We start from the raw sequence: 22,764 nt of genomic DNA, 5'->3' as shown, positions 1-22,764 counted from the left end.
AAAGGGAACGGAAGTCCCTGCTGCGGTCACTAGGTGGCGATGTTTCACGTGTAGACAGCAGGAAGTGAAATAATATCCACATCACATCCGTAAACCACACACAACAAAAGGTTCGGATCGCTCCTACCGAAGTCCTGCCGTGAGTATGCGAGTTTAAGAGGTTTCACGATTACGGAGTTTCCACGTTCAAACAGGTCGGTTTCTGTATTCGTGTGAAAACGTCACGCGACGTGAACCACGTGACCACCGGTCCTGTGCGGGTGGAAATGTTAGCAGAGAATGCTAGCTGTGCTCTTCTCAACGCAACCTTCCCATTTGTCTTAAACACTCACCGTTTTTTAAGCTATAAGTTACATTGTATGAAGTTTTAATAACTGTCCAAGTTACTTCATAGAGGAATAATTAAATTGTCTTTCATTCTTATTGTGTGCTTTGTGTAGCGACGTGGCAGTGGCCAAACCCTTTGATGACAACAGTCTTCCACCTAGTTAGTGACGTCCAACACTGTAACTAAACTTAAGTTAACTACCTTAGTTGTTATTCGGCACGGATGTGGCGTTCCGTACAACTGCCGCTTTAAACAAACTATTCACACTTGCTAATTTAGTTTGTTGTTGTTAGATTTAGTGTCCGATTTGTACTTTTCCTCTGAAATATTGTGGCACTCAATTTGTTACTTTACTAACAATTGCAACTTCACCAAACGGAGATTAAATAACTCATCAATACAGATTTCAACTTATTAAGCAATCATCTCTTCACCCGTTTGGAGCTATTATCGTCCATTTTTAAAATGACCGTAGTTGATGAGTTTATATCTGATTTGTACGTGATCTGAATAATGCCGTACGGGTGTCAGCAGTAGTGCTCATCTTGTTTTTAAAGGATCTAGATTGGGAAATGACTTTTGGACAATAAACACTAATGAAATCGTATTAATTTAGTTTTTTCATATTGCCTTGCAGCAGCCACTCTGTAGATGCCATCTGGAGCGCCAGCAGGGGAGAACTGTCTCGTAGATATGGACAGTAAGGCTGGAGATCTGTTCAGCGCTGAGGATGCTCATCCAACTGGTGCAGGGGGAGCTGGGATCTTGGCGCGGTGAGGACCTGCAAGGCAGACCAATCATATGAAATAATCCCTCAAGTGATATATAACGGCATACTTACACTCTCGTCATTTTTCAACACTTCTTTCCTAGGCTCTGGCTCCCCAAAGGCCTCTCAGTCAGTACGGCTAAAGAGTGGATTGACAGGCGTCGGGTGTCCATCCGACCGTGGGCCAGCTTTGTGGACCAACGCAAGTTTTCAAAACCCCGCAACTTTGGAGAGTTGTGCCAGCGGGTGGTGAAAAACGTGGACACGTTCAACAGCAACTACACCTTCATCTTCATGGGTCTTATCCTCTACTGCATGTGAGGCCAACAAAGAGAAACATTTGTGTTTGCTTGAAAGCCGGAGTATTTTCTCTTCCTGCTGCCCACAAAGTCCGCACCAATACACTTTGAATCGTTCTTGGGGGAGTTTTTCCACTCGGTTTATTAGAAGAGGGAACAAAATATTTCAAACAAATACGATTATTAAAACGTTGAAAGTGGAACCGCTGCAGTTGGTAAAACCAAATTGATTGTTCTGTTGTTATTTCTTCCTCTCAGTATCAGCTCTCCCATGCTACTGATTGCCTTGGCGGTGTTTGCTGGTGCCTTCTACATAATTCACCTCAAGTCCCAGGAGTCCAAACTGGTTGTCCTGGGTGAGTAAAGCTGCCTTACAATTCATTATCATTGTGTACCTCTCAAATATAGTGTACTCTTTAAATACCTGGTGTTGAATTCTATTATGAACCGTTGTGTTTGTACAAGGTCAAATGTTTGAAACAACTTCTTTTGTCTCTAGGATTTTTTGTGAGGCAAATAAACGTAATTTTATTGAAGGATGAATAAAACACGTGTGTATGGCTAGCATATATTTTATCAAGGGCGTCGAACTGCAATTTCCTTGTCAAACCAGGCAAGGAGCTGACAGTGCCTCACCAGATGAGTCTGGCCGGAGCCGTTTCTCTACCTGTGTTCTGGCTGGCCGGAGCTGGAGCTGCAGTCTTTTGGGTTCTAGGTAGGATTAGTTTTTTTTTTATTTTATCATTTTGTTTTGATAAATTGTCATTTGACAGATCTCGACATCAGACAAATGATGGGTATTTAAAAAAACAACACATGCACACATATCTAAAACTGTTCAAACAATTGGTTGACAAGTGGACATTTTCTGTCTAAAAGAAAACCTTCTTTCTTATTGTTTTTTGTTCACAATCTCCTTTTCCATTTGTCCCGCCTCCTGCTAGGAGCGACGCTGTTTGTGATTGGCTCTCACGCTGCGTTCCGGGAGCTCGAGACATCTGATATGGAAGAGCTCTTCATGGAGCCTGTATGAAGGGCAGACTGAAGCCCCAGCGTTTGCTGGCCAACTATCAGTACTCACTTTTACCCCACTTCTATCATGGCCATGTGGGTTGAGGAAGAACTGCTCCTAGATCTGTTCCTTAGCTATGCGTGTGTCTTGTATTTGCTGTATTAGAATGCACCTTGTCTTGCCTCTAAAGTAGTTATTGTTACAGACTCATTCATACACTATACCTTCAATATACACAAATTATACATTTTGAATAAGTAAGATTATATGCCTTTTATCTACATATGTTACGCCTTGGATGCCTCTGGTTAGTGACAAATCGCCTTTTACTCCCTGCAGCGTCTCATATAAACTGACATATCTTTAAACGTACTGATCTCTGCTGCTGGATGTCTCCAAAGTAGTTTCTGGATCCAAAGTCTCAGACAAGATGACTCATTTCTTATGTATAGATTGTTTATATAGTAAATGCATTGTCTGCAATTATGAACTGCTAAGAAAATAAGACAAATTTTGCAAAGAATAAGTGCCATTTAAAGCTTTATGGTGATCATGCACAAGGAAAACTAAATGTTTTACTTAAAAGGGTACAAAGTTACTCACCTGTTTCGGTTGATATCTTTAAAGGTCAGTGCGTAGTAATTATTTTTTGTATTGGGGATAACATGGTGCTTTGGTGTCTTTTGGTGTTTGATGCATACTTGTCAGACCTGCTCACAATATTCAGATCAGAACGTTACTCTGTAAACCTGAAATCTTTCTTCCATTTTGTATTCATGTGTTTAAATTTTGATGTAAATTGGGTTTAATTTAAATTCTGGAAGTGCAATAAAATCGTTATGTAAAGATTTGATGTCCGCTTAGACACCATGCAGCGCTTTAATTCAGGTGGTTTGTAGCTGCAGTGGACTCAGTGGCCCCCGATCTGTACATTTCTCATTATTCTGGGTGGTTTTGAATCCACAGTGGAGACACTTCCCAACCCCACTAGCACACCAACCACTGCAGCACACACTAACTCCCTATTGCAGACACCCCCCCCCCCCTGCTTTTCATGACCCCTGTGCTCTGTGACAGCTCAGCAAGAGGACCCTGTGCTCAGGTTGCCATGGCGATGACCTTGCAGGGCCCCAGTCACACACTCTTCCACACACTCTCGCTTACACACTGCGGCAAAGGCGAGCGATCGATATTCTATTATACAGGGGGGGGGGGGGGGGGGGCGAGCGAGGAGAGTCGCACTGCGGTGAGCTCACTGCAGACACACTGGGGAAATTAGGGAGGGTGTGAGTGTGTTTGTCGGTGGGAATGTCAGAAAGTGGGGGTGCGCGTATGAACAGGAGAGGCTGCATAGAGGTAGATCGGGTCCAGAAGGTCTTTGTGTTGGTCCCTCAAAGAGACCCGGTGACCGAAGGATGTGGCACCCGTACCGCTCACAAAGCGGTTCATTGTTGCTCTTATTGTATTTGTCTACTTGGTGTGTAATAAGAAGCTAATTTAAAATAGATGACCCTACAGCTACAATCTGTTCCCTTGGGAATAACAATACCTCCATGCGGTTATGTCACCTTAAGAAAGTAGCTTAGCAATCATTAAGGATGGTATTTGGATTTCTTTTAGTCTTGAATTTAGAGTTTACGGAACTATTAGGACATTGTTCCAGCGACTGTCATCCTAAAGCTCATAAATGCTGATGTCAGACACGGCTAACCCATTTGCAGTGGTTTGGTGCATTAGCCTGGGTTGCTGCCAACCCTTTCTCCCATGGCACTAAGGACATTGTGCAGTTTGAAGTGCATATACATTCACAACACTAGGTGGTATCCCAGCATCATATTTATACCACTCATTTTTCTGCAGCGTTATATCAATAGCATGTAAAAATCCACAGTGATGCTGCCCAAAACAATAGGATACATTATAGGATCAACTATACTGGGTATATATATATATGGGTTTAGATTTAATAAGCGAATGTGACATAACAGGCTTTTAAAAGCAGTGTTTTGCAGGTTGCATTAAATTAGTTGTATTTAGTCAGAAAATAGCAACCTCGGGGGAACCTAGGGAAGAATATCATAAAGATGTTTTCAAGGAAAAGAAAGACAGAAAAATATAAAATATATGAATGAAGGTGTTGTGAAGTGTAGTTTTCATTAGACAGAAAGACACACAGACGGTGCTAGGTTGTATTAAATGTTCTAGATGTTTTATTGGTGTTGGTTTTGTTGTTTTGACACACATGTTCTACTAGTTGTGTTTTTTTTTTTTTATTCTTGACTTTCAACTTGCAGCCATCATGGATCCAGCCTGAGATCGCCGGCCCTTCACTGGTCTCCAACACATACATGCACACAGATCCGGGCCGGACCCGATCTGGTAATGGAGCGCAGGCGCATGGTCTTATCACTGCCACCCACGTCCCATCACATCGGCACACCTGCAGTGGCGGTAACCTGAAAGCTTTGATTGATGTCTTGTGTCTTTTGGTAAAAACACAACTTTAAAACCCTGCTCTGCTGTTACAGTTTTAGAATAGCCTCCAGAAAAACCAGCAAAAACAACTGAAAACAAACAACAAAAACAGAGAGATATATCTCGCCTTTTCTTATTTTGCAATATCGTTGATGTTGTTCTTCATGAATTTCTCTCTGGAGCTGTTTTTCCAACATGTTTTTTATTGTTTCATTTAAATTCAGTATAGAATTATATAGATTTCCTAGAGCACACAGAAAGATTGAGTTGTATTCACCAACTTGGGGGGAGAGGGGGTGTACTGTAATAGTTATTAACAAGGACAATGGTTCACACAGTGCACACAAACAGAGACAAACAGGGCGGGAGGGGAAGGGAGGGGAGGGGTGTGAGAGACAGAGGGGGAGAGAGGGGGGGACAAGACGCCATGGGGTGTGCTTTGTTAGGCCTAAATGAGGAAAAGCAGCTCTCACGTACCCCCCCTCCCGTCTTGGAAATAAAAAAAGACAAGTAAAATCATTAAAACCCCCCCGTACCCCACATATTAAAAAAAAAAAACAACAACAACACGGTGGCCGTTGAGAACGGAATAGAAGGAGGATGATGGGCGTAGCGAGAACTACGGGGAGAGGACCACTCCGCTGCTCCTCCGCAGACAGGAGACGGGGGCGAGATGTGGCAGTCGAAGTGGCGGCGGCGGCGGTGGTATCTCACTGTGTGGTCTTTACATCTTTGTGTGATTGGAGGACAAGCAAAGGGTCGGCGAGGAGGGAGAAGAGGCAGGGGAACGGAGGCATAGAGACGGACGAGGGGACGAGAGCAGGAGGACAACAGGGAGGGGAGGGAGCTGGATGGCCCTTTTTTTTGCAGAGCACGGACACTCCCTTTGTATCCTTAGCTCATTCAAATCTACATACACAATATGCAGCTGCCGTTTGGTAGATATATTGGTTTATGTACACAGCAGTGAGAGAACACATGCAAAGAGTATCATAGGAGATGGGGAGAAAGGGGGCGGGTCAATGTAGAAAGTTGTAAAGGTGCTTTTGCTGTTTTTAATCTTTGGGGCAGTTGTGATGAAAATTGCTTTAAAGCGTTTTGTATTTTTAAGGGGGCGGGGCATCGGAAGGGGTGTCTTGCCAGGGATGGAGTGACAGGGGGGAGAAATAATTGGAACATGTGGGGGGCTTGAGCAAAGATGCTCCATTGATCAATAGTATGTCTCTCTTTCCACCCAACCTGTAGCACAAATGAGAGAAGGAAAAACAGAAGGTCACAGTCAATTCAGTGTTTTCAAGTCGTATTTTATGCCGATTGTCCATAGAATTAGCATTAATTAAAGGACGTGGTAAATATTTTAAAGTACGGTAAAGTACGGTTCTACCAGCAGTCAGTTTGTGAAGCTGAGACACAAAGCAACCGAGACTCCAAGAAATAAAAACACACGACTTCCTTTAAAGAAAGGGTGACAAAGCTACGTGTTGGATTTAACGGCATCCGGCGACCAGCTGAACCTCTTCCCGCGGGCTGTGAGTGTCGGAGAACTAGGGTGTCAGACGCCAAAGCACAAACTACAATTACTTCAAACTTACCTCCGGGGTTCCGACGAATGAGAAGTTTTCGCACCTCATCATAGACAAAGATAAGAAAACTATAGGGGAACGCACAAAACCACCAGCTAGGCCTGTGGGCGAGACAAGAGAACAACACAGATTAGAAATAAATCAAGTAAAGAGATTTGACACAATGTGTCTCCGGACCAGAGTACAGGTTTCCGTGTGATACGTGTGTCACTCACTTTAGTGGATACATCCTGAGTGCCACATCCATGCCTGGGCAGTAGGACAGGAAGGCAGCCAGAGCGGTCTCTTCAAACAGGCCGAAGATCAAGATCTTGTTCCTGGGTGGAGACACAACAAATATTTTAGATTGTATAAAAAGGCCAAAAACACATTGTTAAAAAGATGAATTACTAAAAGGGCAACTTTAAGTAGGTTGCTGTCCCACTATATCTGGCCTCACCTCATGCCCTGCTGGAACACAGAATTACGCCTGGTCTTGCAGATGATGACGTCAGCCCACTGCACGACCACAATGCTGACAAAGAAGGCTGTGTGGCATGTGAACTCCACAATCTTCCTCTGCTCATATGTCTGAGGGGCGAGAGAGGGCAGACACAGTAAGACCAAGTGGCAAAAACAAGAAAACACCTGAAAGTTCGCTTAAACACACAAAAAACTACACACTGACCCATTGTTGCCCGTAGGTGTCTTCCAAGTCATTACAACTGCGGTCGTCCCAATTGAGCCTGATGCCGACAAGTGTAGTTGGCAGGAAACCGTTTTCAGCCAAGATGACAAAGTAGGCGAAGAAGCCTCCCAGAGCCTGGATCATACCTGAGGGGAAAAACACAGATATTAAGTTCTACTTTTCCCCCCCAAAACATTGCAAATAGGTTTAAAGCTAATCCAGCTGTTACTTGTGAGCAAGGAAAAGTGGAAACATGTGGATTTAAACACACAATGACTTGATCAAACTTCAATCCAGATATAAGCTTGGATCAGCGGCAGCAGTCTTCATTTCACCTACCGATTTGTCCGTAGGCAATGCTGATAAGCCTCTCATTCACCAGCTTGTCCCTGAATGGGTTCCTGGGCTGACGCTTCATGATGTCGCTCTCGGCTGCTTCATAGGCCAGTGAGATGGCTGGAACCTGACGGCCGAGGGAGAAGTGTGAACTTTGATTTAAGATGTGTCCTATCAGCAGGCTGCTTTTCAGTGATCAGATAGAGATTTAGCGAAAGCGAATTTTGTCGTGAAAGACGGGGTTCGATCAGCTCTCACCATGTCGGTTCCCAGGTCGATGCAGAGGATGGTGATGGTTCCCAGTGGCAGGGGGATGTTGACGATGATGAACAGCAGGAAGGGGGTGATCTCTGGGATGTTGCTGGTCAAGGTGTAGGCAATGGACTTCTTGAGGTTGTCAAAGATCAAACGGCCTGAATGGGAAGAAAAAAACAAACAGAACAGGTTACATCACGTACTAAAGTACTTGTACTTCGAATCCTCAAGGATCACATGTTCCAGTTCTGTCCTTTCGGTCCGCTCACCTTCTTCAACTCCTGTGACAATAGAGGCGAAGTTGTCATCCAACAAGATCATGTCTGCGGCCTGTTTGGACACATCGGAGCCAGAGATTCCCATGGCAACACCAATGTCGGCCTTTTTCAGAGCAGGTGAGTCATTCACACCATCACCTGTCACAGCCACAATGGCACCCTGAGACACAAGAGGGGGGGGGGGTATTTAGCATGTATATAAAGAAGAAGTTATACTCATTAAATTGATTCATCTTTTAGTGGCCCTGGTATTTAGAGTTCAAACCAGATGTACATTAGGAAAACATTGCTAGGTATTTAACCAACACTTGTTGTCCAAAGCATGTATTATCCGTGAGGCACTTTACTCTAAAACAATCTTAAAATGGCCAAACCAGTCTCTGGCAGCCTTCTACGATGATGAGCTTCTGCTGTGGGGAGGTCCTAGCAAAGACGATCTCCGTGTGATTCCTCAGGATGTCGTCCATCTGATCCTGAGACAGATCCTTTAGATCTGTACCGTGGCACACGCAGGCCTTGGCATCCCTGAACACAGACAGTGAAGCGTTGACGTGTCTCTTGTAAGTACCCATTATTTGTGTTCTGACAGTGTGTGTGAGCATTCTTTACCTGGGGTTGACTTGGCTGACTGGTATGTTGAGACGGGCTGCAATGTCCTCCACTGTCTCGTTGCCCTCTGAGATGATGCCCACTCCCTTGGCAATTGCCTTGGCTGTGATTGGGTGATCGCCAGTGACCATAATGACCTAAAAAGCAACATAAATTACATTTTATAGCATTATCACAAAAAAAGGCTTTAAGCGTTAAAGAAATCGTATAACAGTCGTGCAAGAAATAATTCACCTTGATACCAGCGGATCGGCATTTGCCAACAGCATCAGGCACGGCAGCACGGGGAGGGTCGATCATGGACATGAGGCCAACGAAGCAAAGGTCTTTTGTCTGGAAGTTGACATCATCCGTGTCAAAGGCAAAACCCTTGGGGTATTGGTCTTCGGGCAGCAACACGTGGCAGAAACCTGGTTTGAAAAGAAGTGTGAGATTCTGTCAGATTTGTGATGTCTAAGTATCAACAGAGATCTTCTTTCCCGCTCCTCTGATCAACAGGTCGTAGGTTTGAAATAAAAATAAAATAAAGACATATTTTGAACTAAATACAGTATTCCAAGTAGTTGGAAAATGAATTTCCTGAAAATATTGAGGGCATATTCAGGCTGTACTTACACTATCACCCTCCCTCTATCTTTGTAGCTCAACACTTACCCAGCACTCTCTCTCCGAGGCCTCCCAGCTCCATGTATGCGTTCTGGAAAGCTTCCTTTAATTCCTCATCCAGAGGTTGCTCCTTCCCCTGCACCAGGATGGTGGAGCAACATTCCAGGACCCTCTCAGGGGCTCCCTTCATCACGAGCAGGTAGCGGTTGTCATTGAGGTCCTCTGTCTCGTGCACTGAGAGCTGGAAGAGGAGAGCAGAACGTTAATTTAAATGTAGCACACGTTTAAATGTTTGTAATATCTGTAATAATATCTGTAATAAAACCTGTTGCTTACCTGGTATTTGTTGGTGGAGTTGAAGGGGATCTCGGCTACCTTCTTGTTCCTGTCCCTCATTGCCCTGACGGAGCCACAGGACAGCTCGATACACTTCAGCAGGGCTGACTCTGAGGCATCACCGGCCACGTCCCGCTTCAAGATGGGCAGCTGGTCTTGTCCCGCTTTAAACTGAGCGCGGTTGCACAGGGCAGCGACGCGGGCCAGGCTAATCCACGTTACGGAGCTCTTGTCAAAAGAGGCACCTGGAGAGGGAGTAGCAGAGAGGATATTGCTAACATGTATGACTAGTTATAATCTACCGCTTTCAGCGTTTTTACATATTTCATCAGTGGTGTTTCTTGGCTCCGTGTTCACTAACCAGACTGGTCTTCAGTGGTGTCGGCCTCGTGGATCTGGTTGTCAAACCACATGTGCGCCACGGTCATCCTGTTCTGGGTCAAGGTGCCTGTTTTGTCAGAGCAGATGGTGGAGGTGGAGCCCAGGGTTTCCACAGCTTCCAAGTTCTTAACAAGGCAGTTCTTCTTAGCCATACGCTTGGCAGTTAAGGTCAGACACACCTGAAGACAAAGACATGCATACTGTTAATTATCTTGGTGATTAGACTTCAGTTGTTAAGTTCCCAAATTGCAGTTATTTGTGTGTTTGATGCAAAAAAAAAGTCAATTATTATTTTATCTCATAGGATGTATCAAAATAAAATTTACAAGATAAATGTAATGAAAACAAGAATAAAAAGAAATGTAATAGAACTTAACTAAATTAAATAAAAATGTAACCAAGCACTGATAAAAGAAGTTCAAACATGTAGAAAGAAAGAAAATTCGAAATAATCTCTCATATGAGACCAAAATATCTAACTCATCTGATTATTTGTCCACTTACAGTGACTGTGGCCAGCAGCCCTTCAGGCACGTTAGCCACGATGATGCCGATGAGGAAGATGACAGCCTCCAGCCAGGAGTAACCCAGGACGATGGCCAGGATGAAAAAGGTGAGTCCCAGAAAGACGGCCACACCTGTGATGATGTGGATGAAGTGCTCGATCTCCTTTGCGATGGGGGTTTTTCCGGTCTCCAGGCCAGATGTCAGAGTGGCGATGCGACCCATCACTGTGTTGTCACCGGTGCAGATAACAATGCCGCGCGCTGTGCCTGGTTTGGAAAAAACACCCCACATGTGTTATGATGAACAATATTTTTTACAGAATCAGTGCCTGTCTGACTAAAAAAATATTCTCAGTTACAATTAATGCATTGGATTTTAGTCAACAAACTAAAATTTGAATCAAACCACAGGAATAGAAGTTAACAATAGCATGACATACTAGTGCCATGGTAACCATACCTTCAACACAGTTGGTGGAGAAGAAAGCAATGTTTCGGGTTTCTAAGGGGTTGTCATGGGTACAGTCGGGTGACCTGCTCTGAGGTTCGGACTCGCCTGTGAGGGAGGAGTTATCGACCTGATAGGAAACAGGGAAAGCAAAACATGAAATTGCATACGACAAGGAGCAGGACATTGAATGTGTGTGTAATGTGTACGTGTGCATACCTTGCAGCCATGAGCGGAAACCACCCTGATATCAGCAGGGATCCGGTCTCCTCCCTTCACTTCAACCAGATCTCCACCCACCACTTCTTCAGCATTGATCTGCACCTTTTCACCCTCACGGATCACCAGCGCTTGCTGCAGGGAGAGACCACGAGGATGATGAGAAAACACACACAGACGAGACCTTTTTCATCTCTTCTCTATGAAAGGAACACCGACTAAACATTTTGTTAGCAAAAAGGTCAATGAAAACGCACACCAGGCAAAAATATTTTTCAGGCAGAGTCTTCCAACCACAAGCTGTGCAACATCATTTTGCAATTTAAAACCATTCGCACCCCCGATCTCAGTGGCACGCAAAGAGGTGAAGCGTGAAGAATTACATAAAGAGAGTTAACAGTCACATCAATGACCCCTCATTTCTGGCACCGGGAACGTTTTTTTCCCAAATCATAAATATACTCATTTTCAAGTCCATAGACATCGAAATAAACTTCCAGACATACCTGAGGCACCATGTTTTTGAAGGACTCCATGATTTTGGAGCTCTTGGCCTCTTGAAAGTATGAGAAGCATCCAGTGATGACCACGACAGCTGTGAGCACAATACCTAAGTACAACTGGAGACAGAGAGACAAACGGTCAAACATATGTGAGCGTGCTGACCTGCTCTGTGGAACCGCACTGGATGGTGAGTGTATTGAAAAAGAATCAGAGTGGGAAGTGTGACAGAGAATATACTGAGGTGTAGATGGGTCAGATGAGTGAGCAACCATGTGGACGCTTACATTGTCTCCTGCAGGATCGTCCTCAGTGGCTGCCTGGATGGCGTACGCCAGGAAACAGAGGATGGCGCCGGTCCACAGCAGGACGGAGAATCCACCAAACAGCTGGCGACAGAACTTGACCCACTCCGGGGTCGTGGGAGGAGGGGTGAGAGCATTGGGACCATCCCTGATCAGATACTCTGCTGCCTTGGCATTGGTCAACCCCTGGAGGGAGCACACAGCCAGTAGGTGTGAAGGGTCACACATGAACTCTCATATCACATATATACACTGTGTATGTACATATCATCAACTCACCTGAACAATGTCTGTCTGGTATTTCCTGCATACTTCTTCTATGGACATCTTATGTTCCGTCTGGAATAAAGTACAGAGATAATCAACATTTTGTGTCGCTGAGTATGTTTTGCAGCAGCCCTTTTTTGCATGCAAAGCCAATTTGAAGAAAATATAGTCCATCAATAATTGTGCTGATATGCACTTATAAAAGAGTTTTCAGTTTCTTTTTTGGACATTTGGAACATCCCATAATGAATGGCAGTCAAAGCAGTTGGAAATGTACTCCATGCATGCAGTTCACCTGAAAGATATAAGAGTATTGGGGCGGATATATGGCCGCCCAGGTGCCTGTTTCTTGCGCTGAGATGCGGCATCAAAGCGACGACCTCCTGATAACAAGTCACCCCTCAATCCAGCAAAAATACATTTTGTTTTGGCCTCCATTCAAAAGATTCCCCTTCTCTCCACAGCATGTCATATCATTTTTGCCATTTTGTCAGACATTTTGTTCATTTTAGAAGCATCCTAAAAATGCTTGGACACTATTGATTGAAAATAATATAAATCATTTAATTAATTAATAATTAAAAAAAAACTGTTCCAAAAGTATTTATTGCAGATAAAAGAAGATTTACTTACAATGGGCACTTCTTTCTTCAGGTCATCCATGTCCTTGGCCCCCTTCTTCTTCTTGGGGGAGCGGTCATCTTTGTCCTGTGTGGTGGCAACGCGGTAACTGTCTGAACGGCCATACTACAGACACACACACATGTTTTATACATGCCTTCGGACTAGGATAAGGGGATTAAGGAAGATGTGGGCCTTTGTTTTTATAATCTCAACAGTATTCAGTGGGCTTGAACGTTACATTAACTTAGCGTAGAAAATACACACTGGCTGAAAATACATTAAATGCTTTGATTATTCAGAGAACTAACGTATGACATTCTTACAGTATTTACCAGTAACATATAGCAGTGCCAGCAGGCTTTATCGAACTGCCCTTGAGGGTTTCCTTTCACAACACAGTTGTACCCTTGTGAAGTGGCCTCGAGAAGCAGCCTGTCTTTGGTCTACGAGGACGATGTCAGACAAAGAGCGCGTAGAAGCCTATTCTCTCATGAACTGATGACGGGAACGATGAAAGCATTCACTTGGTGGCTGGTGTCATCCACATCAAACGTGCGCTACTCCCACACATTAAAGCACGTGACTCCTATCTGCTGCGCCACGTCCATTTGATCCCTCCGTGTCCACTGATGACACGACGTGGTTCAACCAGAAGGTTTTAACGTATCCTGGCCCTTTTAATTCATCGAGCAGCAAGGACACATGTATATGAGAGAGAGAGAGCATCAAAGGCTTTCTGATTAGATTCTAGTATGTTCTACATTGTTATACCAGATACATCAGAGACACTTTGATGTCAAAGATTGAAAATTAAGTGTCAAATACATGCACACACACACACACACACACACATCAAACGTCCTTGTCTGCTTCTTACTGTACTGCCTGTTGTTCCAGGTACTCTCCAAACTATATTTATCCTCTCAGAGATTGGCTTACGTAGACATGGGTGGACTATTAATAACCCAGATTGTCTCCAGCACTGCACGTTCTAGTCTTTCTAGGTCTTTAACTGTAACTCTAGCCGGTTCCACGAAAGGAAAGCAGCCAGGCCATGTCAATACAAACGTCCGCCATCAGGATCCAAAGGGTACAAGGAGAGGCACAAATAGCTCCAGGGGGTGTGTGAGGGTCTTAGTAGGCGGCCAGTAAAGAGGCCATATGTGGGAAATCAATGCAATAAAAAAAAAGTCCAGTACATATGGAAGATAGATAATTCACCCTTAATGAGATGGAAACATAAACTAACAGTGAGTGAAAATAAACCCCCTTATTAAGGTTGGTTTGGCCAATATTAGGTCATCATTTTATTGATAACTTTAATTTGATAGGAGGCCCTGGCTGAGTATTCCTTTACCCAAAAACAAAAACCAACTGCGTGGTGAAATTTGCAGAATTAAAGTAAGCGCCCTCTAGTGGTACAACCAGGCAGCTACATTATCAAGAGTGCGGCATGTTCAGGGATCATCCGATATCACAGTACCAAGTCAACTACAAACTACAAACTCTCCTTTTAACTTTAATGTTGATGCGTACTGTACAAATTCGCCCACTGGAAAAAAACTATGAACTGAGATCCCACGTGCTCACTGAACTCACCCACCCAACTCACCCACCCAAACCACACCCAAACCATATCGACACATCTGCCCCTTCCCTTCCCAGGGGGGGGAGCTGTACTTCTGCACCGCTGCTGTGTGAAACTGTTGTGAAAGCCGGTCTCTGCGTATTGAACTTCTTTCACAAAGACCTGTCTTTCGAGTTTGTCCTCGTAAAAAAAAAAAAAATGCAGCTGACAACGACTCTCACTCGCTTCATTGTGGGCTGCTCAACGACCGCCGCCGAATTCAAAGCGAACAATAAAAACCCTTCGTTCGAGCACGTCGGGCAGAGAGCTGCATGTCAGTAGGAGGGAGCCGTTAGGCCTGACTGCAAAACACACACACACACACACACATGCGCACACACATGCAAACACACCGTTCTGACAGAGCAGGTGAGCAAATCTCTTTGCCGCAGCAGGACCAGACAGGCCCGGTGAGGCCGCGGTGGAAAAGTACTACTGCTCATCCCATCAGAGACAGAAGGGGGATGTGTGTGTGCTTGTGTGTGTGTGTGTGTGTGTCTCCGAGATAAAGGGCGTGTTGGCACATACACGTATGTATTACATGCATGCTTGTGTTACACATTCATCGGAGATTAACTGTGTGGACGACGGCTCCAAATCTCCATTCAGGGATCAGCGTTAACTAATATGGAAAGTTACAGATTTCCCTTCTTATCAGCATCAAACAGGAAAAGCACCCGCTAACTGAAATTCCTATCACAAACACACACACCTATCACAAACACACACATGTCCAGACAATAGAAGTGTTTGCTATGGAAATGGAGAGGAGCGGCAAACAAAGCGATAGAGGTGGATGTTGAGGGGGAGGATGACGGACGCCATTGGGCACATGGAAAGGGAGACATCAGTGGGAGGTGAGAAGCGGGGACAGATAAAGGGCGAGAGAGGTAGGTGGAGAAAGGGACAGACAGAGAGAGAGAGAGAAGAGCTGTTGTCACCCTTTGCTTATATGCTTCTAATTAGATATTGACCTGCAGTCTGCTGGCTCGGTGTCAGTGTGTGACCCTCAGTGATCCCACGATGATAGACAGTGACAAAACCTTACTTGTGTAAGAGTGTGTGTTACTTGGAGCATGCGTTCACTTACGATCATTTTATCAAGCAGGCCGCCTGTGTTCGCGGGCGTGAATGAGTAGTTATCAGCATGACTCAAAAAAAAAAAAAAAAAAAAGAGAGGTCCCCGTTTTATCTTGTGTCGTGTTCACAGTATGTTGTGTGGTCTAAGTGCATACCTGGCATTATGTGTGCGTGTGAGTGGTTGCCTCTCATTTCCTCCCTGCACACACATCCTTCCACCTGATAACATTGATCTTCGTGGCGTATGTTGCCAACATTTTTGCAAAAAACATCGCAAAAAACAGCGTGCGAACTGTAGTGCTGTGTGCGTCTGTGTGCTTCTGTTTCACACAGCTCTGGGTAATGTAATGAGCCCCCCGCGCTCCGTCCAGAGGAAGGAAACAGAGACTCGCACGGCTGGAATTACAGCCGCTCGCTCCCCCAGAAGCACGTGGACGAGCAGACTGATGGACAGACGCGTCTCTGACACCGTCAGGGTTTGGAAACACTGGATGCCCCTCTACGGGCTACATGGCGCAATCACTCAAACCCACTTACATATATATAGTTATAGAGTTTGTTTATCAAAATCCCCTTGGATTATCGATCATTTTTGCTTTTGCTTTGTGAGTCTGTTTTTTTCTTTGTTAAATTGTCGTACAGTTCCGGCTCTGGCAAACCAAAATGAATCTGGTGCTTGTTCCTCTGATGACTCACTAGTGTTTGGAGGGCATGTAACCATGGTGACCAAACTCAGCAGTGGCCTTAGTGCTCTGAGGATCCTCTGATGTGTTCTTCTAGACCAGTAAGAATTCATGCGTCTGGCCACTGTATTCACATCTGTGTAACACAGACAGGGAATCCATTCAGGGAATTAGTGTGCACGGGCTCAACAGCCCGGATGTGCAACATGGAAGGGAGCTGCAGCTCTTTCTTTCAAAATGTATAGTGAGACAAAGAGCTGCCATTCAACCAAAAGGACATGTGCAGGGGCAGGATTAGATTTTCTAACTTGGATGAGAACTTTAGGGAAGAGGGAAATCAAGTAATTCTACTCTGTGATGTTGTTCACGTCATGGACTTGTTCCAACATGAGTGGCACCTGAGAAGAAATATCATGTCAAGCATCTTGAGGACAACGGGCGAGGCATGTCTCGGACCGGCATGTGGCGTCTCCGCACGCATGACAAATCCTGAAACAGGAAGAAGTGATGTGCGTTTAAACGGGAAACGTGTTTTTCTCTAAATGTGGAAGTCATATAAGGAAGTTGTTTGAGGGCCAGCCTGCTCCATTACACCACAGTATTTGTCATCCCAACGTGTGAGTCTACACTTTCCCTCTGTACAGAGCATCAGCTCGTCTGTCCTGAGCACCAGAGAGCTACAACATGCCCATTTGTGGGTGCTATTTACAGAAATAACGAAATATTTTACTGGATCGGCTCTGTACTATTGCTGTTCCTCCCTATGATCGTCTCTCTGAATTATTATTTAAAAAAAAAAATGTGTATGAAGGCATCAACACAGAAATGTGGTATATTTAGTGGTTTGTAATAGCATTTCTGCATCTGGGCTGTCATACGTGTTGTGTGTGTATGTGCGCCGCCGCATGCATGTATGCGTGTGCCTGCGTGACCTTGCGAGGTCATTGGTCCATCTGCTGTTTCTAGCAGCAGGACGGCTCTGGGCCACAGTGGGGGGGCTTAGGCCCTGGACCGAGGGACCTAGCTGTTGGGATTAGCTAGTCTGATTACTACACTGGATTAGCCCTCTGTGCTTCGTCCTCTCTTTGTCTCTCATTCCTCTTTCTCTGCAATTCTCTCCGTCAGGACAATCCCATGCACGTGTGTGTGTGCAATCTCCACATTAGGTCAAGAGGTCTCTGGGAACTAAGATTGGGTGAATGTCTTCAAAAAGGAATTGGATTTGAATACCGTGTAAAAAAAAAAAAGATTGTTAAGATTTGTTTTGCTTATCTGCATCAGGTGAGAGGGCTATGAAGGTTTTTTATCTTCCTGCCTAACAAGGGCATCAAAGCAGGAGACTCAAGATACGTGAAGATGGAAGGGAAAAGATGGCATAAAACCTTTCTAGCACAACAGTCCTGAGGGACGTCCTGTTGCGCCTGAGTGGCCGTTCAAATTAAAATGTGTACAAGTAAAAGTAATTCAATTGTATATAAATAGATATATAAAAAGATTGTGGGTGCTTAAGAGCACTTAGAGAAAATGTTAAGCTCTAAATCCCATAAACACAAAGAGATTAACTCTCTTTCACTCCCAAATAGTAATGGAAGTTTCTCCAAAGAACAATAAAAAGTGAAAGCAATAAACTCCCACAAATGCAAACATTGACCCGTCCTTTAGATCTATATAATGCACCGTCACGTGACCTCCTGGCGTGTGTGTTTGAAGGTGGCCTGGTCTAGATTAGCGTGGTAAATCTTGGTCCGTTGGTGCAGAGATATGGCACGTCTCCTGCTGGTCACACAGATATGTCCACATGTGCATGCATGCACACAGCTGCTGACTGCACTGAGCCAAAACTAATCCACATTTACAGGCGCTTAGTGGCTCTGAACCAGGTTCTGTGGTGTTCAGTATGTCTTGATAAATGGAAAATCCCATTCACAATTCATTTATTCAGGAATGTTCTTAATCTTAAAACAACTTTTTAGCTGCACGGCAGCATTACAGGGTGACAAATTCCAAAACAAATATAGCCCGGTGTTTGACTTGAGCCAGCTTTTGTCTGCCGTGGCTTCCCAGTGTTATACTTCGGTGTATTCACAGAGGGAATGTGCAACCGGACACATTTACAGTCCCACACACACACACTTCACAAACACACACTACACACACATCTCCAGGACAACACCCTGAATTAGTCATGTTGTTGTAGTGAGGCAACCCTATCCCTCTCAATCGCTCTCTTTGTGGGAGACCATCGACATGTTAATGTTGGAAAACTGCGTGTCAATCACCGTGTCTGCTTTAATCCTGTTTGAGAGTAATCTATGACGACGACAGCGCTGACCTTTCGCATTTTATTGGAATTACACAAGCTTCTTGTCCCCGTTAGTTTAACACACAACTACAGCTTATTTTTCTGAAGCCACGAGAGGAATCTGGACTCTGTCCTTAGGCAGTCCTCTCACTGAGGACATGTCCTCATTACCGTGGATATATATATTGATCAAAAGCCTCTAAAGAGACATGAAGTCGGCCATCAAGAGACATTTCAAAAGGTATTGACCTTAATTGACCCCTGTTGGCCACGGGGCAGAAAGATCCCAGCTGGCCGTTCGGTCGTTGGGGCCACGTTGATCAGATGCTGCGTGGATGTGCTTTTCTATTGGCTCCTGCGACACGTGGGACAGCGCCGCTGTGGTACAGTGCAGCCTATCAGCTGTGGGCACCAGGTGCAGTGGGGAGGGATGTGCAGTACTCTGCACCAAACTGAGGGCTGGGCCTCTGCAGAGGCCACTCATATCGTACTCCTAAACCACCTTCTAACTTCCCCCTCAGTCACTGCAGACGCCTCACGAAAGCACGGGCTGTTCTAGAAAACCATTACGTCTTCCGGCGGCGAGTCCGTCCAGAGTCTCACAGGGATCTCGGCGCTATCAGGAGCTTCTCCTCGGCCACAAAGCACTAAGAGCAGGACAACCGCACCCCTCGTTTACCGTTACGACCTTCTGACAAAGCTTCGGCGCCACTGCTACGCCTTCTTTTCTCCTGAGCCACCAGCCAAAGCGATACCACACTGAACCTGCAGATCATCCGACCCAACCCCAATCCCTCACCTCCCCATCGCACGTGTCCCCCGTCTCCCTGATAACAAATCCCACGATGCGCAGCAGTAGGAAACAGGAGCCGCGGTAATGTGAGCCTATGGGTCATTATCCTGTAACAAGATATACAGCAAGGCCCCCCCCCCCCATCACCATACGCCACCTCCGTCATTATAAATCCCTCTCTCTTCCTCGCTCTACACCTGCAGACCAGCCACTACTGATCTGCCCTCCCTCCCTCTCACTTTGACGTTCTTGCTCTCTCAGCAGTGGCAGCCTTCCTCCGTCAGCGTCACCTGCCTGAAGGTGAAAATCTCCTCCTTTCATCAACATTCCCGTCGTGTATAGGGGAGAATAAAAAAAGATGGACTGCCAAATTAAGACTATATCCATTTTCGAGGCAGACAAAATGTGCCAGTTGTGTCTGTAAGTCTGCCTGTCACATGCCGGAGATTCATTAAATAGCACGAATGCTGTCTCTAAGCACCGTCCTTTCTGCGCGCTGCCCGTGCCAGCCTATCACAGCCCTTTACAGGGAATTTCCACACCGGAGGCCCCACCCCCAGTTTGACGCAGAAGGCCCGTCGCATGCGATGCCCCCCGCGGCCTTGGGGAAGGACAGCTGGCAATGGCATCGCACAGTGCGCCAGTGCAAGATTTGCAAGGGGTGGGAATACGACGGGGGGAGTGAGAAAGGAAGAGCATTCGACCGGCAACGGGTGATATTAAGATCGGTCCCCTCGCTCCATCCATTCGTCCACCCAGCCCCTTTTTTCCATTCAGGGTGACCTCAGCCGTCATCCGGTGAAAGTCAAGGAAAGAGCACATCGCCATTGACGCTCATTTTCTGCTCTCTGACGCTGCGGTATTTTCCCGAAATAACACAAAATTGCTTTTGCACACGGCTCAATAGCCACTGTGCGCAAGCATCCTTTGCGCCCGCACCGCGTTTGACGCAGTGCCCGCGCAGCGCTGCTGCTGCTGTTAGCCGGAACGCTTCATCTTGAACGGGCCTGCGTTTTTAGACGCTTGTGTAACTGCGATGACATCTGCCCGCACTGCCGCTACAGCGGCGCATCTTTCCCAGCTCCGCATGGACCCTGGTCTGCGGCATCGTGCCACCGCGTCATTTAACACTCACACACACACACACACACACACACACACACACACACACACCAAGGTCGGAGATTAAAAATGACAGCTCCTTTTCCGCGGGATGGAGGTGAAGCAGAAATTGCGCAGCAGCTGAAACCGGCAGTCGCATCTGCGCCTTGGCATCTTTCCGGGAGCGCAGTGTTTTTCCACCAGCCTCCTCTGACTCATTTGCATGACTAATACGTATATATATATATATATATATATATATATATATATATATATATAGCCGGAATTTGCACAGCTGCTTTTTACGGTGCGCGCTCTCATTCTGTCACACTTCAATATCACGAGCGACATCGTGCTCGCGCAGCACCCCCCCCCCCCCCCCCTCCCACACCTCCCCTCCCAAAAATGCACCACTTCTTAAATCGGTAGTTTTGTATAAATGTGTTCACTGGTTGTGATTATGGAGTCCCTGTTACGTAACAAATTAAAGGGGAAATAAGCTTGCGAGGCGCTTACTCCCAGTAACCGCATTATGACGCATGGGTCACCGGGTGCCGAGGATGACACTCCTCCGCTAATAGCGAGGACGCAATGGCCTCAGCATCTTCCCGGTTCACCGACAGATGCTCCTCTCCTACCAGACCAGAGGGCAGTGCCAGCGGGCTTTTTTTTTTTGTTTTTATAGCAGGAGAGCCCATGAGAAACGGGAGGGAGGAGAGAGGGGGGGGGGCGCCGAGGGCGTGAAGGAGGTCACAGTACATCCTGTTCGTTGATCAATGAGAAACACACCCATGGCTTTCTTTTTGTAACAAAATGTAACAAAATGCCCTTCTTTTAACCACAGTACAATGGATGAACAGAATAGGTTTCTTAGTAATTCACCCCCCCCCCTCCTCCCTCCCGCACAGCTCTCGGTAAGAATAAACCGATCAGGCCTACAACGGCTGGCAAGGTTATACTCCAAGTAGGCCTATCATCACACACACACACACACACACACACACACACACACACACACACACACACACACACACACACACTCTGTCTCTGCTTGTGGCATCAGTCATATTTTATCTCCTTGACTCTTAAAAAGTGAATGAGAGAAAAATGAACCGATCAAAATGTTCAATATTTCAATTAAAAACGAAACAAGAATTCTATTGAGGTGGAAAACCCGTCTGGTCAAATCATAGCGTGCGGACAAATAACGCACTTTTTTTTTTCTTCTTCTATTGCCGCACCACAGAGCGGCTATTGGCTACATCAATTTGTCGCAGTGTAGGAGACCGCGGGAACGTACAGTTCCGCATAAGAGTCAATGTCACAGAGACCAACGGGATTTCCATTGGGAAAGAGAATGACATCATGTCAGCCCTTCATCGTCAGGGGGTTCGTTTATCGGGCGGCCGCTCGTGTCGAGGCCACTTCGGGTGGGGTACAACGCAGTTAAAACGTCGGAGCCGTCGGTCTTACCCCCATGTTGGCGCAGTCACTCTTCTCCTCTCAGGTGATGCACAGCTTGAGAGGTGTCAGCCCCTCGCGTTGAATTATAGCAAAATGCCTTGAAAAAAAAATAAAGAGAATATGCTCAGTTTTTTTTCTCCTAAATTAAAAAAAAGACGTCATGGCAGTTAACTACAGATTTAACCAAATGTTCTTTTTTTGGGGGAGGAGGAGGGCTTAAATTAACGGTCTTTCAAACCTTCCGGTTTAGCCTTCAATCTTTTCCCCTCCAGTGAGACGTCTTTCAAATGAAATGCTGCGGTCTCGAGCGGAGCATCACGCAGGGATGCGCTTCCTTCCTTTGCTCTCGGATACTTGCGCAGAAAGACCGGCGAAGCGACGGGGCAGCGCTGCTAGTTTTTCACGACTTGATCTCCTTCCGCGGGTTGCCGCAGTACTCCTCCAGCCTTGCACCACTCCGCCAGTGGAAGAAGCGCCGCCGTAGCGAGTGAGTCAACGCGGAGGGACGGTTGAGCCCGCCCCCAAGAAGCGCGGCTGGCCAATCGTAATGCAGAGACTCCCGTCACTGACGGCACCGCTGGCCAATCGGTTTAGTCGCAGTCTTCAAGGGGGCCAATAGAATAAGCGTACTGCCCCTCCTGCTTTACTGCAGAACACTCAGCCCCGCAGCCAGCAGAGTTCCTACGCCGAAATTGTGTATAAATGGACGCACAAGGTTAGATTCCAGTTGTCGTGTTTGTTCATCTCGCAATGCGTTTACGTGGCAAAATGTAGTGGATTTGCCTGCATTGATGCATGTGATAAGCATCCTTATACGTGTCATCGGTCGTGTTGGTCCTGCCATGAGCTTGTTGTGCATTTCCATGTGCCGCTTCAGCACTTTTAACTGACATGGAGAATTTCTCTCAGT

At 45.9% G+C, this 22,764-nt stretch overlaps 2 protein-coding genes across 3 annotated transcripts; one reads left to right on the top strand and one right to left on the bottom strand.

Annotated features, from left to right (window-relative positions):
• Nucleotides 1-15: 15 nt before the first annotated feature.
• On the top strand, nucleotides 16-3,254 carry rabac1 (Rab acceptor 1 (prenylated)). Its single transcript, XM_040165847.2, has 6 exons — nucleotides 16-139; nucleotides 966-1,101; nucleotides 1,202-1,414; nucleotides 1,655-1,752; nucleotides 2,010-2,111; nucleotides 2,341-3,254. Exons 2-6 carry the CDS (start codon nucleotides 980-982, stop codon nucleotides 2,427-2,429), a joined length of 624 nt encoding a protein of 207 aa, XP_040021781.1. The 5' UTR covers nucleotides 16-139; nucleotides 966-979; the 3' UTR covers nucleotides 2,430-3,254.
• A 1,337-nt stretch (nucleotides 3,255-4,591) lies between these two features.
• atp1a3b (ATPase Na+/K+ transporting subunit alpha 3b) lies at nucleotides 4,592-22,348 on the bottom strand. 2 transcript variants are annotated; one of them, XM_040165700.2, is made up of 23 exons: nucleotides 22,093-22,348; nucleotides 21,864-21,951; nucleotides 12,814-12,888; nucleotides 12,193-12,252; nucleotides 11,896-12,099; nucleotides 11,614-11,727; nucleotides 11,108-11,242; nucleotides 10,901-11,018; nucleotides 10,439-10,707; nucleotides 9,915-10,113; nucleotides 9,554-9,798; nucleotides 9,266-9,458; nucleotides 8,846-9,021; nucleotides 8,612-8,748; nucleotides 8,377-8,527; nucleotides 7,994-8,162; nucleotides 7,728-7,882; nucleotides 7,473-7,596; nucleotides 7,134-7,279; nucleotides 6,906-7,036; nucleotides 6,682-6,783; nucleotides 6,476-6,567; nucleotides 4,592-6,122 (listed from the first exon to the last, which is right to left on the bottom strand). In XM_040165700.2, exons 2-23 carry the CDS (start codon nucleotides 21,867-21,869, stop codon nucleotides 6,094-6,096), a joined length of 3,030 nt encoding a protein of 1,009 aa, XP_040021634.2. In that variant the 5' UTR covers nucleotides 21,870-21,951; nucleotides 22,093-22,348; the 3' UTR covers nucleotides 4,592-6,093. The 2 variants fall into 2 exon arrangements, with proteins under 2 accessions (XP_040021634.2, XP_040021633.2); XM_040165699.2 differs by having other exon boundaries at nucleotides 12,814-12,927; nucleotides 22,093-22,330.
• Nucleotides 22,349-22,764: the final 416 nt, after the last annotated feature.

This window comes from Gasterosteus aculeatus, chromosome 20 (assembly GCF_964276395.1).
Source record: "Gasterosteus aculeatus chromosome 20, fGasAcu3.hap1.1, whole genome shotgun sequence".
NCBI lineage: Eukaryota > Metazoa > Chordata > Actinopteri > Perciformes > Gasterosteidae > Gasterosteus > Gasterosteus aculeatus.
Note: the sequence above shows the minus strand (reverse complement) of the source record. Positions and strands in the feature narration are given on the sequence as shown.

Excerpts from the sequence above, each read along its gene's own strand:
- rabac1 (XM_040165847.2), top strand. The coding sequence starts at position 980 with ATGCCATCTGGAGCGCCAGCAGGGGAGAACTGTCTCGTAGATATGGAC. Across the intron at positions 1,102-1,201 it reads GGAGCTGGGATCTTGGCGCG|GCTCTGGCTCCCCAAAGGCC; the intron begins GTGAGGACCTGC and ends CTTCTTTCCTAG. Across the intron at positions 1,415-1,654 it reads GGTCTTATCCTCTACTGCAT|TATCAGCTCTCCCATGCTAC; the intron begins GTGAGGCCAACA and ends TCTTCCTCTCAG.
- atp1a3b (XM_040165699.2), bottom strand. Across the intron at positions 12,100-12,192 it reads ACCAGACAGACATTGTTCAG|GGGTTGACCAATGCCAAGGC; the intron begins GTGAGTTGATGA and ends TGCTCCCTCCAG. Across the intron at positions 10,708-10,900 it reads CTCCACCAACTGTGTTGAAG|GCACAGCGCGCGGCATTGTT; the intron begins GTATGGTTACCA and ends TTTCCAAACCAG.